Source organism: Dermacentor andersoni, chromosome 9 (assembly GCF_023375885.2).
Source record: "Dermacentor andersoni chromosome 9, qqDerAnde1_hic_scaffold, whole genome shotgun sequence".
NCBI classification, from domain to species: domain Eukaryota; kingdom Metazoa; phylum Arthropoda; class Arachnida; order Ixodida; family Ixodidae; genus Dermacentor; species Dermacentor andersoni.
The window spans coordinates 77,855,764-77,873,165 of NC_092822.1; the positions used below are offsets into that span (position 1 = coordinate 77,855,764).

At 50.2% G+C, this 17,402-nt stretch overlaps 1 protein-coding gene across 1 annotated transcript in view; it reads right to left on the reverse strand.

Moving 5' to 3' along the window:
- Positions 1–17,402, reverse strand: part of LOC129384105 (calcium-activated chloride channel regulator 1-like) — a 548,714-nt gene that overhangs the window by 148,992 nt on the left and 382,320 nt on the right. Inside the window, exon 11 of the mRNA XM_055069245.1 lies at positions 13,726–13,995. Within this exon, the coding sequence (XP_054925220.1) occupies positions 13,726–13,995 (270 nt within the window). The remainder of the gene's footprint in view (positions 1–13,725; positions 13,996–17,402) is intronic.

Genomic DNA, 17,402 nt, shown 5'->3' on the forward strand with positions numbered 1-17,402 from the left:
AAGTATTTGAGACTGTCCACAGTGTTCACCACTGCATCGTATTCCAAAAAGACATTTTTTGATTCTCAAACTGGTGCAGAAACAATAAGTACTCTTAAACGCTTCCAATACTACGGCGTTAAGTTATATGCAGAAAACGCATCATGTGAAATTTTGATACACCCTACGTGATCCTCCACTCCATAGGGTCGATGAAATGCAAGATCTTGGTGTGTACTTCGACAAAATGCTAAGCTTCTCTTCACATAGATAACTGCACATCATGCCCTTCACGCTCTTGGAATTGATTGCCGTATATTGCATGATTTCCACTCACCTGCTGTGTTTCTGAAATTCTGCTGTGTGCCTCCAACTACTAGAGTATGCCTCTATATGAGGTGGTGCAATGAGCAAATCTAATTCTGAACTCAATGAACGCATCCAGAACAGATTGATATCTACCTTAAAGCACCAATTTTGCCATTCTTGCGACCACAGTTGAGCCTTCTCAAATACACTTCAACTAGCACCTCTAGATTCAAGACTTAATTAATCACACCTTTTGTTCCTGCATAAAGTGGTCCATAATATTATACATTCCCCAAACCTTCTTGATCGTATGCATTTGTTCATGCCGCAACAGTATACCAGATAGCATTCCGCATTCGTTGCCTGGCCTTGTTGCAAGATTGTGCTATACAAGAATAGACTCCAGAACATACTACAGGGTTCATTTCCATTGTTTTGTGTATCTGTAGATAATCAGGTAGGATTAACACCCTTTTACTTTTCATCGTTTCCTTTTTTCCCAATTTGTTTCTCTATTTTGCACTTTTTTGTCTAGCACATTCATGTTTTCTGTACATTTTGTCTCACGTAGTGTTCGTACACCAGTACACCATTGTGCACCAGTACAAAGGCTCCCTAGCTGTTCCTGGGCACTACAATAAATATTTGAATGATTGATGATTATCGTAGTATAAAATCGTGCTTTTGAAGCACGTACTAGTATACTATTTCAGTGCAGTAGCTTTTCTGCAATTAAAGAAAGGGCATGAACTAAGAAAGTGCAATTATAATATGCTATGTGCATGATCATATGCATTGTGCTATTGATTTCTTCTGAGTTTTAATGATAGCTGGCAACTGTATCCAGTGTTGTGCAACTAAATAATATGCCACAGCAATTATTACGTGCCGCACAGACGCACGCAGAACAAATTTATTGTATCTTTCTCAATCAAAGCATCATACCAGGCTAAAAACAATAAACTGCAATTTTTTTGTGGTGACGAAATATATAAATTGTGAAAATAACCTGTTTATATACTTCTTATACTATGCAAATGAGCTGCTCCCATACATTCCAATAAGCGCTTCAATAGTACGACTTGGCAAAGGCCAACGAAAGACCCCTATTAAAACCCTCCAATTGTCAAGCTTGTATTATCTAACGGTATGTCATTCCATTAATGTAAAGAAAGACAAACTTGACATGTGGAAAGTAGTTACAATAGAACATGGCCCTTACACTGTGAAAATGTTTTGTAGCAATAAACTCAATGTGAAGGCCCCCGGATGCGGTGTTGATGCATTAAAACCACCTAAAATAATAGAGGTGCTCCATGGGCTAGATTTGACAGAATCAAGAATCGGTGGGAGGCATGCTACGAATTACTTAAATTTTAGCTATTCTAGTTTTTTTGTGAGTGCTGCAGGTGTTTCAATTCTTTTTTTGCTGATTTTCTCAGAACCCACATTTTCACCTTTTTTCGTGCACCAGCAAGCATAATTATATTTACACGGATGCTTTCTGTATCCGGTTACCGTATTTCAGCGGGATGTTATAGATTGTTCTGGTCTGTCGTCGACGAACCTTGTTAATCCGATTGCATACGCGACACGAATTGTGTAGTAGTTTCTGGAAGGCGCGCGGGCACCAGCAAATGGGCTGTGACTTTCGGCAGCTGATGTATGCAAACCCATGCGCTTGACCCGCTGATGAGATTTCCGACGATTGCCGAGATTTCTCGCCGCTATCGTTGCGATTGAGTCGGCACTGTTTATTTACCGTCACTTCTATGTGGCAATATTTCCAACAGATTTTTTCAGTGATACTTTGCACGCTTAATTCTTACATAGTTGGCGGCGCAATGAGCTACCAAAAAATGAAATGGTACAACAGTTTTCCATATGATATGGCATCGTCGTGCAGATGTTCGCAAAGCCATCTTGCAGACAGACGACGCGCGAGCGCATTGATGTCGATATCTTGTGCACTATTGTTGCTTCAAAAACAAAAACAGACTGTAGCGGCAGGCGTAGATTCATTATCCAAACATGTTTTTATATCTAAAAGCGCATACAGATACATAATTGTTTCAAGCTTAGTGTACAGCAGCCTGTTTTAAGCAGGACTTTGACGGATAAAAACAAAATAGTCAAGCAAGAGTGCGCCGCAGAAGAAGAGCGAGCTTCAGCGCGCGTCAGAGCTTCTGTCCAGTGGTTGCGGCCCTCTTCCTCCGACCAAAGCGAAGTAAAGCGTTCGCTTGTCGGCGCCCGCCAAAGCTTGCCGACGCGTGCAACTGATTGGGGCATATTACGGTCCCAGCGTCCATCGTCGATACTACCGGCGCCATGCAATTGTCGCCGAGCCAGTAGCTTCTTATCCCGTCCGTAGATCAGGCGATGGTGATAGCGCAGCGGATGGTTCTCCAAAGTAGTGTCAAAAATTAGGCGACGTTGAAGCGTGCGCCCTTGCCGCTGCTACGAGGGAGATTTTAGGGCCTCCGGTGATCCGTTCCTTTACACGCTGCAAGCTTCCATCGTGGATATTGCCGGTGCTATGCAGTTGTCGCTGAAACAGTAGCTTCTTATCCCACCCGCCGATCAGCCGATGGTGATGGTGCGGCAGATGGTTCTCCACAGTACTTGGGAAAAACTTTGGCGTCGTTGAAGCGTGCGCCCGTTGCGGCTGCTGCGTGGAAAATTTAAGGGCCCCCGGTGTTCCGTTCCTTTATACGCTGCCAGCTTCCATCGTGGATATGGCCGGTGTCATGCAGTTGTCGCTGAAACAGTAGCTTCTTATCCCACCCGCAGATCAGCCGATGGTGATGGTGCGGCAGATGGTTCTCCAAAGAACTTGGGAAAAAATTTGGCGACGTTGAAGCGTGCGCCCGTTGCGGCTGCTGCGTGGAAAATTTAGGGGCCCCGGTGTTCCGTTCCTTTATACGCTGCCAGCTTCCATCGTGGATATGGCCGGTGCCATGCAGTTGTCGTTGAAACAGTAGCTTCTTATCCCGTCCGTAGATCAGCCGATGGTGATGGTACGGCGGATGGTTCTCCAAAGTACTTAGGAAAAAATTAGGCGACGTTGAAGCGTGCGCCCGTTGCAGATACCGCGTGGGAAATTTCAGGGCCTCCGGTGATCCCTTTCTTTGTGCGCTCCCAGCTTCCATTGTCGATGCTGCCGCTGCCATGCAATTGTCGCCGAGCCAGCAGCTTCTTATCCCGCCCGTAGATCAGGCAATGGTGATGACGCAGCAGATGGTTCTGCAAAGTAGTGTCCAAAAATTAGGCGACGTTGAAGCGTGCACCCTTGCCGCTGCTACGTGGGAAATTTTAGGGCATCCGGTGATCCGTTCCTTTTTTCGCTTCCAGCTTCCATCGTGGATATTGGCGGTGCCATGCAGTTGTCGCCGAGCCAGTAGCTTCTTCTCCCGCCCGTAGATCAGGCGATGGTGATGACGCAGCAGATGGTTCTCCAAAGTACTTGGGAAAAAATTAGGCGACGTTGAAGCGTGCGCCCGTTGCGGCTGTTGCATGGGAAATTTATGGCCCGCGGTGATCCGTTCCTTTCTGCGCTGCCAGCTTCCATCATGGATATTGGCGGTGCCATGCAGTTGTCGCCGAGCCAGTAGCTTCTTATCCCGCCCGTAGATCAGCCGATAGTGATGGTACGGCAGACGGTTCTCCAAAGTAGTTGGGAAAACATTAGGCGACGTTGAAGTGTGCGGCCGTTGCGGCTGCTGCGTGGGAAATGTAAGGGCGTCCGGTGATCCGTTCCTTTATACGCTGCCAGCTTCCATCGTGGATATTGGCGGTGCAATGCAGTTGTCGCCGAACCAGTAGCTTCTTATCCCGCCCGTAGATCAGGCGATGGTGATGACGCAGCAGATGGTTCTCCAAAGTAGTTGGGAAAAAATTAGGCGACGTTGAAGCGTGCGCCCGTTGCGGCTACTACGTGGGAAATTTAAGGGCCTCCGTTATCAGTTCCTTTATACGCTGCCAGCTTACATTGTGGATATTGGCGGTGCCATGCAGTTGTCGCCGAGCCAGAAGCTTCTTATCCCGCCCGTAGATCAGGCGATGGTGATGACGCAGCAGATTGTTCTCCAAAGTACTTGTGAAAAAATTAGGCGACGTTGAAGCGTGCGCCGGTTGCGAATGCTTCGTGGGAAATTTCAGGGCCTCCGGTGATCCGTTCCTTTACACGCCGCCAGCTTCCATCTTGGATATTGCCGGTGCCATGCAGTTGTTGCTGAGCGAGTAGCTTCTTATCCCGCCCGTAGATCAGCCGATGGTGATGGTGCGGCAGTTGGTTCTCGAAAGTAGTTGGGAAAAAAATTAGGCGACGTTGAAGCGTGCGCCCGTTGCGGCTGCTGCGTGGGAAATTTAAGGACCTCCGGTGCTCCGTTCCTTTATACGCTGTCAGCTTGTATCGCGGATATAGCCGATGCCATGCAGTTGTAGCCGAGCCAGCAGCTTCTTATCCCGCACGTACATCAGCCGATAGTGATGGTACGGCAGACGGTTCTCCAAAGTAGTTGGGAAAAAATTAGGTGACGTCGAAGCGTGCGCCCATTGCGGCTGCTGCGTGGGAAATTTAAGGGCCCCCGGTGATCCGTTCCTTTATGCGCTGCCAGCTTCCATGGTAGATATTGCCGGTGCCATGCAGTTGTCGCCGTGCCAGTAGCTTCTTATCCCGCCCGTAGATCAGGCGATGGTGATGACGCAGCAAATGGTTCTCCAAAGTAGTTGTGAAAAAATTCGGCGACGCTGAAGCGTGCTCCCATTGCGGCTGCTGCTTGGGAAATTTAAGGGCCCCCGGTGATTCGTTCCTTTATGCGCTGCCAGCTTCCATCGTGGATATTGGCGGTGCAATGCAGTTGTCGCCGAGCCAGTAGCTTCTTATACCGCCCGTAGATCCGGCTATGGTGATGACGCAGCAGATGGTTCTCCAAAGTAGTTGGGAAAAAATTAGGCGACGTTGAAGCGTGCGCCCGTTGCGGATGCTGCGTGGGAAATTTTAGGGCCTCCGGTGATCCGTTCCTTTACACGCTCCAAGCTTCCATCGTCGATAATGCCGGTGCCATGCAATTGTCGCCGAAACAGCAGCTTCTTATCCGGTCCGTAGAGCAGGCGACGGCGACAACGCAGTGCATGGTTCTGCAAAGTAGTGTCCAAAAATTAGGCGACGTTGAAGCGTGCGCCCTTGCCGCTGCTACGTGGGAAATTTTAGGGCGTCCGGTGATCCGTTCCTTTATACGCTGCCAGCTTCCATCGTGGATATTGACGGTGTCATGCAGTTGTCACCGAGCCAGTAGCTTCTTATCCCGCCCGTAGATCAGGCGATGGTGATGACGCGGCAGATGGTTCTCCAAAGTAGTTTGGAAAAATTGGAGCGACCTTGAAGAGTGCGCCCGTTACTGCTGTTGCATGAGAAAATTTAGGGCCCCCGGTGATCCGTTCCTTTATACGCTGCCAGCTTCCATCGTAGGTATTGGCGGTGCTATGCAGTTGTCGTCGAGCCAGTAGCTTCTTATCCCGCCTGTAGATCAGCCGATAGTGATGGTATGGCAGACGGTTCTCCAAAGTAGTTGGGAAAAAATTAGGCGATCTCGAAGCGTGCGTCCGTTGCGGCTTGTGTGTGGGAAATTTAAGGGCCCCGGTGATCCGTTCCTATATGCGCTGCCAGCTTCCATGGTAGATATTGCCGGTGCCATGCAGTTGTCGCCGAGCCAGTAGCTTCTTATCCCGCCCGTAGATCAGGCAATGGTGATGACGCAGCAGATGGTTCTCCAATGTACTTGGGAAAAAATTAGGCGACGTTGAAGCGTGCGCCCATTGCGGCTGCTGCGTGGGAAATTTAAGGGCCTCCGGCGATCCGTTCCTTTATACGCTGCCAGCTTCCATCGTGGATATTGGCGGTGCCATGTAGTTGTCGCCGAGCCAGTAGCTTCTTATCCCGCCCGTAGATCAGGCGATGGTGATGAGGCAGCAGATGGTTCTCCAAAGTAGTTGGGAAAAAATTAGGTGACGTTGAAGCGTGCACCCGTTGCGGCTGCTGCGTGGGAAATTTAAGGGCCTCCGGTGATCCGTTCCTTTATACGCTGCCAGCTTCTATCGTGGATATTGGCGGTGCCATGTAGTTGTCGCCGAGCCAGTAGCTTCTTTTCCCGCCCGTAGATCAGGCGATGGTGATGACGCAGCAGATGGTTCTCTAAAGTAGTTGGGAAAAAATTAGGCGACTTTGAAGCGTGCGCCCGTTGCGGCTGCTGCGTGGGAAATTTAAGGGCCTCCGGCGATCCGTTCCTTTATACGCTACCAGCTTCCATCGTGAATATTGCCGGTGCCATGCAGTTGTCGCCGAGCCAGTAGCTTCTTATCCCGCCCGTAGATCAGGCAATGGTGATGACGCAGCAGATGGTTCTCCAATGTACTTGGGAAAAAATTAGGCGACGTTGAAGCGTGCGCCCATTGCGGCTGCTGCGTGGGAAATTTAAGGGCCTCCGGCGATCCGTTCCTTTATACGCTGCCAGCTTCCATTGTGGATATTGGCGGTGCCATGTAGTTGTCGCCGAGCCAGTAGCTTCTTATCCCGCCCGTAGATCAGGCGATGGTGATGAGGCAGCAGATGGTTCTCCAAAGTAGTTGGGAAAAAATTAGGCGACGTTGAAGCGTGCGCCCGTTGCTCCTGTTGCAGGGGAAAATTTAGTGCCACCGGTGATCTGTTCCTTTATACGCTGCCAGCTTCCATCGTGGATATTGGCGGTGCCATGCAGTTGTCGCCGAGCCAGTAGCTTGTTATCCCGCCCGTAGATGAGGCGATGGTGATGACGCAGCAGATGGTTCTCCAAAGTAGTTGGGAAAAAATTAGGCGACGTTGAACCGTGCGCCCGTTGCGGATGCTGTGTGGGGTATTTTAGGGCCTCCGGTGATCCGTTCCTTTACACGCTGCCAGCTTCCATCGTGGATATTGCCGGTGCCATGCAGTTGTCGCTGAAACAGTAGCTTCTTATCCCGCCCGTAGATGAGCCGATGGTGATGGTACGGCAGAGGGTTCTCCAAAGCACATAGGAAAAAATTTGGCGACGTTGAAGCGTGCGCCCGTTGCGGATGCTGTGTGGGGTATTTTAGGGCCTCCGGTGATCCGTTCCTTTACACGCTGCCAGCTTCCATCGTGGATATTGCCGGTGCCATGCAGAGTTCGCTGAAACAGTAGCTTCTTATCCCGCCCGTAGATGAGCCGATGGTGATGGTGCGGCAGATGGTTCTCCATAGTAATTGGGAAAAAATTTGGCGACGTTGAAGCGTGCGCCCGTTGCGGCTGCTGCGTGGAAAATTTAACAGCCCCCGGTGTTCCGTTCCTTTATACGCTGCCAGCTTCCATCGTGGATATTGCCGGTGCCATGCAGTTGTCGCTGAAACAGTAGCTTCTTATTCCGCCCGTAGATCAGCCGATGGTGATGGTACGGCAGAGGGTTCTCCAAAGTACATAGGAAAAAATTTGGCGACGTTGAAGTGTGCGCCCGTTGCGGATGCTGTGTGGGGTATTTTAGGGCCTCCGGTGATCCGTTCCTTTACACGCTGCCAGCTTCCATCGTGGATATTGGCGGTGTCATGCAGTTGTCGCCGAGCCAGTAGCTTGTTATCCCGCCCGTAGATCAGGCGATGGTGATGACGCAGCAGATGGTTGTCCAAAGTAGTTGGGAAAAAATTAGGCGACGTTGAAGCGTGCGCCCATTGCGGCTGCTGCGTGGGAAATGTAAGGGCCACCGGTGATCTGTTTCTTTATACGCTGCCAGCTTCCATCGTGGATATTGGCGGTGCCATGTAGTTGTCGCCGAGCCAGTAGCTTCTTATCCCGCCCGTAGATCAGGCGATGGTGATGACGCAGCAGATGGTTCTCCAATGTACTTGGGAAAAAATTAGGCGACGTTGAAGCGTGCGCCCATTGCGGCTGCTGCGTGGGAAAATTGAAGGGCCTCCGGTGATCCGTTCCTTTATACTCTGCCAGCTTCCATCGTGGATATTGGCGGTGCCATGCATTTGTCGCCGAGCCAGTAGCTTCTTATCCCGCCCGTAGATCAGCCGATGGTGATGGTGCGGCAGTTGGTTCTCCAAAGCAGCTTGGAAAAAATTGGGCGACATTGAAGCGTGCGCCCGTTGCGGATACCGCGTGGGAAATTTAAGGGCCTCCGTGATCCATTCCTTTATACGCTGCCAGCTTCCATCGTAGGTATTGGCGGTGCTATGCAGTTGTCGTCGAGCCAGTAGCTTCTTATCCCGCCTGTAGATCAGCCGATAGTGATGGTATGGCAGACGGTTCTCCAAAGTAGTTGGGAAAAAATTAGGCGATGTCGAAGCGTGCGTCCGTTGCGGCTTGTGTGTGGGAAATTTAAGGGCCCCCGGTGATCCGTTCCTATATGCGCTGCCAGCTTCCATGGTAGATATTGCCGGTGCCATGCAGTTGTCGCCGAGCCAGTAGCTTCTGATCGCGTAAGTAGATCAGGCGATGGTGATGACGCAGCAGATGGTTCTCCAATGTACTTGGGAAAAAATTAGGCGACGTTGAAGCGTGCGCCCATTGCGGCTGCTGCGTGGGAAATTTAAGGGCCTCCGGCGATCCGTTCCTTTATACGCTGCCAGCTTCCATTGTAGATATTGGCGGTGCCATGTAGTTGTCGCCGAGCCAGTAGCTTCTTATCCCGCCCGTAGATCAGGCGATGGTGATGAGGAAGCAGATGGTTCTCCAAAGTAGTTGGGAAAAAATTAGTCGACGTTGAAGCGTGCGCCCTTTGCTGCTGTTGCAGGGGAAAATTTAGGGCCCCCGGTGATCTGTTCCTTTATACGCTGCCAGCTTCCATTGTGGATATTGGCGGTGCCATGCAGTTGTCGCCGAGCCAGTAGCTTGTTATCCCGGCCGTAGATGATGCGATGGTGATGACGCTGGATATGGTTCTCCAAAGTAGTTGGGAAAAATTAGGCGACGTGGAAGCGTGCGCCCATTGCAGCTGCTGCGTGGGAAATGTAAGGGCCCCCGGTGATCTGTTTCTTTATACGCTGCCAGCTTCCATCGTGGATATTGGCGGTGCCATGCAGTTGTCGCCGAGCCAGTAGCTTCTTATCCCGCCCGTAGATCAGGCGATGGTGATGACGCAGCAGATGGTTCTCCAATGTACTTGGGAAAAAATTAGGCGACGTTGAAGCGTGCGCCCATTGCGGCTGCTGCGTGGAAAATTGAAGGGCCTCCGGTGATCCGTTCCCTTATACGCTGCCAGCTTCCATCGTGGATAATGCCGGTGCCATGCAATTGTCGCTGAAACAGTAGCTTCTTATCCCGCCCGTAGATCAGGCGGTGGTGATGACGCAGCAGATGGTTCTCCAAAGTAGTTTGGAAAAATTGGGGCGACCTTGAAGCGTGCGCCCGTTACTGCTGTTGCACGAAAAATTTTTGGGCCCCTGGTGATCCGTTCCTTTTTTCGCTGCCAGCTTCCATCGTGGATATGGGCGGTGCCATGCAGTTGTCGCCGAGCCAGTAGCCTCTTATCCCGCCCGTAGATCAGGCGATGGTGATGACGCAGCAGATGGTTCTCCAAAGTAGTTGGGAAATTTAGGCGACGTTGAAGCGTGCGCCCGTTGCGGCTGCTGCGTGGGAAATATAAGGGCCTCCGTGATCCTTTCCTTTATACGCTGCCAGCTTCCGTCGTGGATATTGGCGGTGCCATACAATTGTCGCCGAGCCAGTAGCTTCTTATCCCGCCCGTAGATCAGCCGATGGTGATGGTGCGGCAGACGGTTCTCCAAAATAGTTGGTAAAAAATTAGGCGACGTTGAAGCGTGCGCCCGTTGCGGCTGCTGCGTGGGACTATAAAGAGCCTCCGTGATCGGTTCCTTTATACGCTGCCAGCTTCCTTCGTGGATATTGGCGGTGCCATGCAATTGTCGCCGAGCCAGTAGCTTCTTACCCTGCCCGTAGATCAGGCGATGGTGATGACGCAGCAGATGGTTCTGCAATGTAGTTGGGAAAAAATTAGGCGGCGTTGAAGCGTGCGCCCTTTGCTGCTGTTGCAGGGGAAAATTTAGGGCCCCCGGTGATCTGTTTCTTTATACGCTGCCAGCTTCCATTGTGGATATTGGCGGTGCCATGCAGTTGTCGCCGAGCCAGTAGCTTCTTATCCCGCCCGAAGATCAGACGACGGTGATAACACAGCGGATGGTTCTCCAGAGTAGTGTGGCAAAAATTAGGCGACGTTGAAGCACGCGCCCGTTGCCGCTGCTGCATGCGAATAATCCCTTACGCGTCTACAAAATTTGTCCTAACCCTTTCAGGGGCCCTTTAATGTATGGCTGCCTGTTGCAACTGAATACCTTGCCCAGTAAAGGCATGTCATGTTTCGCTAACTGTTTCGGGGGCTTTCTAATAGTATTCGCCTTTTGCTTCGCCGAGCTCTTAACGATTTCTAGGTACCGGCGCACTAACTCCTTTGTCTTGTAGTGGTGATGTTTTTTGGTCTCAACTTCGACGCTGCCCACTCTAGCGCAGGGCTTATATCTATTTCTAGGGATTTGAAGAGAGCAGGGTTTCCTAATCCAACAACAGAGCAATCACACATTTGGTGCTTGTTCAAATATACGAAGCATCCAGTGTTCGAGGTGCCATTAAATACTGTTCCATTGTGTCGCCGAGTTCATGGTGCTTCCTGGTAAACGGAGACTTTCGTGCTCAATTTAGTGCGAATGTGGCAAATTCATGTTAAACAAAGGCTTTACGAACGCCTAGTAGCGTATTGCAGCCCTGTCAAATAGAACGTATTCAGAATATTTATTTACTGCCCGTGCAGTGCAAAATTGCTCTTCACTCAAGCCAAGATTACATATTTACTAGAATATTTCCACTGTTCATTCAAGGCAATATCTGAAATAAATATTCTACGTCTTGGATTCTTGGCTTGAGAAACTTCACCTGAATAGTTTTTTCCACAGGCGAACCTGTAATCCTTACAATGACTCAGCTAGCTAAGACGTGGCAGCAGGCTTTCCGCGAACAGCAGCTGTGGCGGGTTTACATTCACTTAACACATGCCAAGGGGACGTGGCAAATCGAGTTGGCGGTGTCTGCTCCTTGGCGGGCGAGCACACGCCATCATCGTCATCATCATGATCATCATCATCATCATCATCATCAGCCTGGTTACGCCCACTGCAGGGCAAAGGCCTCTCCCATACTTCTCCAAGAACCCCGGTCATGTACTAATTGTGGCCATGCCGTCCCTGCAAACTTCTTAATCTCATCCGCCCACCTAACTTTCTGCCGCCCCCTGCTACGCTTCCCTTCCCTCGGGATCCAGTCCGTAACCCTTAATGACCATCGGTTATCTTCCCTCCTCATTACATGTCCTGCCCATGCCCATTTCTTTTTCTTGATTTCAACTAAGATGTCATTAACTCGCGTTTGTTCCCTCACCCAATCTGCTCTTTTCTTATCCCTTAACGTTACACCATCATTCTTCTTCCCATAGTCATCATTCTTCTTCCTATAGCTCGTTGCGTCGTTCTCAATTTGAGTAGAACCCTTTTCGTAGGCCTCCTGGTTTCTGCCCCGTAGGTGAGTACTGGTAAGACACAGCTATTATACACTTTTCTTTTGAGGGATAATGGCAACCTGCTGTTCATTATCGGAGAATGCCTGCCAAACGCACCCCAGCCCATTCTTATTCTTCTGATTGTTTCCGTCTCGTGATCCGGATCCGCCGTCACTACCTGCCCTAAGTAGGTGTATTCCCTTACGATTTCCAGTGCCTCGCTGCCTATTGTAAATTGCTGTCCTCTTCCGAGAGTGTTAAACATTACTTTAGTTTTCTGCAGATTAATTCTTAGACCGACTCTTCTGCTTTGCCTCTCCTGGTCAGTGAGCATGCATTGCAATTGGTCCCCTGAGTTACTAAGCAAGGCAATATCATCAGCGAATCGCAAGTTACTAAGGTATTCTCCATTAACTTTTATCCCCAATTCTTCCCAATCCAGGTCTCTGAATACCTCCTGTAAACACGCTGTGAATAGCATTGGAGAGATCGTATCTCCCTGCCTGACGCCATTCTTTATTGGGATTTTGTTGCTTTCTTTATGGAGGACTACGGTGGCTGTGGAGCCGCTAATGATATCTTTCAGTATTTCTACATACGGCTCGTCTACACCCTGATTCCGCAATGCCTCCATGACTGCTGAGGTTTCGACTGAATCCAACGCTTTCTCGTAATCAATGAAAGTTATATACAAGGGTTGGTTATATTCCGCACATTTTTTCTATCACCTGATTGATAGTGTGAATATGGTCTATTGTTGAGTAGCCTTTACGGAATCCTGCCTGGTCCTTTGGTTGACGGAAGTCTAAGGTGTTCCTGATTCTATTTGCAATTACCTTAGTAAACACTTTTTAGGCAACGGACAGTAAGCTGATCGGTCTATAATTTTTCAAGTCTTTGGCGTCCCCTTTCTTATGGATTAGGATTATGTTAGCGTTCTTCCAAGATTCCGGTACGCTCGAGGTCTTGAGGCATTGCGTATACAGGCTGGCCAGTTTCTCTAGAACAATCTGCCCACCATCCTGCAACAAATCTGCTGTTACCTGATCCTCCCCAGCTGCCTTCCCCTTTGCATATCTCCTAAGGCTTTCTTTACTTCTGGTGTTACCTTTAGTACCGCCAGAAGAATTACTGCAACATCTCCCCAGTTTATTCTGTCATTAGAATATGCATGAAACCGTGCATATGACGACAGAAACCTAGGCATTAATAGGCAGGAGGGCTGATGAAACCGTCGTGGGTGTACAATATTACTTGCTTTTTGCTAGGGTCAGTTGCACGCAAAACATGAAACATACGCAAGTCATCCACGAGGGGAACTATTCACATTGATGCGAGTGCACAAGAAGAATATGGTTATCTGTTTGGGATTCAGTAGTCGCATCCAATTCAAGCGCGTTGTTCCCTTGGAGGAAATTGCTCTGATCGTCAGTAGCGCCCGTGGCTCTAAACGACCGCCTTTAATATCGCTGCCACAAGTTCTGCCGAACCACAGAAAACATTTTGCCCATTTCATGTAGCGTCTTTACCCAGGAACCCTTGACAGATAGTTTCTTCTTATTCGCTAAATGACAGATAATTGATAGAAAATTTCTGCTTTCTCGCCAAATGAACGAAACACTTCAATCAGAGCGCGTAATATAACTCATTTTTCCCCGTCTCTCATAACTTCCAAATGTAAGCTTGGTGCTTCGTTGAGTCTTCTCCTCAGGACACGACAACATATATCTAGTTTTATAGAACAGCCCCAGTGGCATATGAACTTCCACGAAGAAATAGAGCTCTAGGCTACGGCGAACACGCTGCACGAAGGCGTTGAAGCTACTGGAGATATCACATGGTTTAATTTACAAGGTGTATTCGAAGATAAGGTACTGACCGACCGACTGCGGCTAGTGATGGCTGCGATGTAGTCCGTAGATGTGTTCCCGTGACGGTCTGGAAAAAGGAAGGATCTCCCTTTTGTTTGTTCAGCAAGTTGATCCAGCTTGTCCTCCGCTTCGCTTCCCATCGCCATAGCCAGAACTTCCACCCTTGCCTCTAACAGTTCCGGTAGGACCTTGTCAATTTTGGGCTCCACATTCTCCCCGCCGTCGGTGAAAAGCAGAATAGTTCCACCTACTGGATTGTGCTTTGAAGAACCCAGCAACTGCAAGTATTAAATAAAAATCATACGAGGCATGTATTAAGATTAGTAATAACGCGGAATATATGAATATATATATTCTCACGTGGTAGTGACGGTGAAGAAAGAAGCAATACGGTGAAATACAAAACTAGCTTTTATTGGGCGAACCTGTGCCCACAAAAACAGGCTACACTTATAGCACAACGATAGCGGCGAACGCGGTCGGCCATCGTCGGAAATGTGATCAGCGGGTCAAGCGCGTCGGCTTTTATAGAGCAGTCGTCGAATGTTCCAGACTAATCGTTCGGACCCGCGTGCCTTCCACAAAGTTCTACACCATTCGCGTTACGCGATGAAATCAGATAACACAAGGTTCGGCAAAACAGACAGCCGGGTAGAAGCATCGATAACTTTCCAAAAACGCCGGATACATGCAGGCGCGTCCCTCGCTGTGCGATTACATTTGTTAAGCGGCGAAACGTGGTCGCCCGATAAAGTACACGTGTCAATACCCCCCCTCTTAAAAAGCATCGACCCGATGCTGCAAACAAACGAAGGTAATAAACAAAAGCACTCGTAGCAAAGAAAAGAACAAAAATGGCGAACTTTGTCAGCGTCCGTAAAAGGGTGTAAGGCGCACCACGCGGACTACTTCAGATCGTGCGCGGCGCCGCTGTGAATGCGAAATGCCGTCTGGCACGACCTCATAGTCCAGAGCGCCAATACGTCGGATGACCTTGTAGGGTCCGAAATAGCGTCGGTGTAGTTTCTCACTGAGTCCTCGTCGGCGTATCGGGGTCCAGACCCAAACACGGTCGCCAGGTTGGTACTCGACGAAGCGTCGTCGGAGGTTGTGTCGGCTCTCGGTCCTCTGCTGGCTCTTGATTCGCAGGCGGGCGAGCTGTCGGGCTTCTTCGGCGCGCTGGAGATAGCTAGCGACGTCAACATTCTCTTCGTCAGTTACGTGCGGCAGCATGGCGTCAAGCGTCGTCGTCGGGTTCCTGCCGTAAACCAGCTTAAATGGCGTGATCTGTGCTGTTTCTTGCACCGCCGTGTTGTACGCAAAGGTTACGTACGGCAGGACCGCGTCCCATGTCTTGTGTTCGACGTCGACGTACATTGCTAGCATGTCAGCGAGGGTCTTGTTCAGGCGCTCCGTGAGACCATTCGTCTGCGGATGGTAGGCAGTTGTCCTCCTGTGGCTTGTCTGGCTGTACTGCAGAATGGCTTGGGTGAGTTCTGCTGTACAAGCCGTTCCTCTGTCGGTGATGAGGACTTGTGGGGCACCATGTCGCAGCAGGATGTTCTCCACGAAAAATTTCGCCACTTCGGCTGCGCTGCCTTTTGGTAGAGCTTTAGTTTCAGCAAAACGGGTGAGATAGTCCGTCGCCACGACGATCCACTTATTCCCGGATGTTGATATCGGAAACGGCCCCAACAAATCCATCCCAATCTGCTGGAATGGTCGCCGAGGAGGTTCGATCGGCTGTAGTAATCCTGCTGGCCTTGTCGGTGGTGTCTTGCGTCGTTGACAGTCTCGGCATGTCTTGACGTAATGGGCGACGTCGGCGGTCAGACGCGGCCAGTAATACCTTTCCTGTATTCTCGACAGCGTCCGGGAGAATCCGAGGTGCCCAGCGGTTTGATCGTCGTGTAGGGCGTGCAGTATTTCTGGACGCAGCGCTGACGGTACAACAAGAAGGTAGCTGGCGCGGACTGGTGAGAAGTTCTTCACGAGCAGGTTGTTTTGTAGCGTGAACGAAGACAACGCGCGCTTAAATGCCCTATGGACAACGTCGGTGTTCCCTTCCAAATACTCGACGAGGCCTTTTAGCTCCGGGTCGGCTCGTTGCTGTTTAGTGAAGTCTTCCGCGCTTATTATCCCAAGGAAGGCGTCGTCGTCCTCGTCGTCTTGCGGCGGGGGATCGATGGGGGCGCGCGATAAGCAGTCGGCGTCGGAGTGTTTTCTTCCGGACTTGTATATTACCGTGACGTCATATTCTTGTAGTCTGAGGCTCCACCGCGCCAGCCGTCCTGAAGGGTCCTTTAAGTTAGCTAGCCAACACAATGCGTGATGGTCACTGACGACTTTGAATGGCCTGCCATAGAGGTAAGGGCGGAATTTAGCTGTAGCCCAAATGATTGCGAGGCATTCCTTTTCAGTCGTAGAATAGTTGCTTTCCGCTTTTGACAGCGACCGGCTAGCATACGATATCACCCTTTCAAGTCCTTCTTTTCTCTGGACTAGGACGGCACCGAGGCCTAGGCTACTGGCGTCAGTGTGGATTTCGGTATCGGCGTCCTCGTCGAAGTGTGCAAGTACCGGCGGCGACTGCATGCGTCGTTTGAGTTCTTGAAATGCCTTGGCCTGAGGCGCTTCCCACTTGAACGCGACATCACATTTGGTTAGATGTGTTAGCGGCTCCGCGATGCGTGAAAAGTCCTTGACAAAGCGCCTATAGTAGGCACACATGCCAAGGAATCTGCGCACTGCCTTCTTGTCGGTTGGCTGCGGGAACTTTGCGATGGCAGCTGTCTTCTGTGGGTCGGGGCGTACTCCTGATTTGCTGATCACGTGGCCTAGGAACAAAAGCTCATCGTAAGCGAAACGGCACTTTTCCGGCTTCAGAGTGAGCCCAGATGACTTGATGGCTTCTAACACTGTCGCAAGCCGCCTAAGGTGATCGTCGAAATTTCCGGCGAAGACAACGACGTCATCCAGGTAAACAAGGCACGTCTGCCACTTCAGTCCGGCTAACACCGTGTCCATGACGCGCTGAAACGTTGCAGGCGCCGAGCACAGTCCGAATGGCATGACCTTGAACTCGTGGAGGCCGTCTGGCGTGATGAAGGCAGTCTTTTAGCGATCTCTCTCGTCGACTTCTATTTGCCAGTAGCCAGATTTGAGTATTTAGCGTTGCAGAGCCGATCCAATGCGTCGTCTATCCGTGGAAGGGGGTACACATCCTTCTTCGTGATCTTGTTCAGTCGACGATAATTGACGCAGAAGCGTAGGGTTCCGTCCTTTTTCTTTACCAGGACTACAGGAGAGGCCCACGGGCTTTTCGACGGCTGGATGATGTCGTCGCGCAGCATTTCGTCGACTTGTTGCCTAATAGCTTCACGTTCTCGCATCGAAACTCGGTAAGGGCTCTGGCGGAGTGGTCGAGCGCTCTCTTCGGTTATTATGCGATGCTTTGCAACTGGTGTTTGTCGAATCCTCGATGACGTCGAAAAGCAGTCTTTGTATCGTCGGAGAAGACTTCTGATCTGTTGCTGCTTACTCATAGGAAGACTTGGATTCACGGTGAAGTCTGGTTCGAGGATAATGCTCATCGGGCTAGATGCGGCTGAATCCGAGAGGACAAAGGCATTGCTGGTTTCCACAATTTCCTCGACGTATGCGATTGTCGTGCCCTTGTTGACGT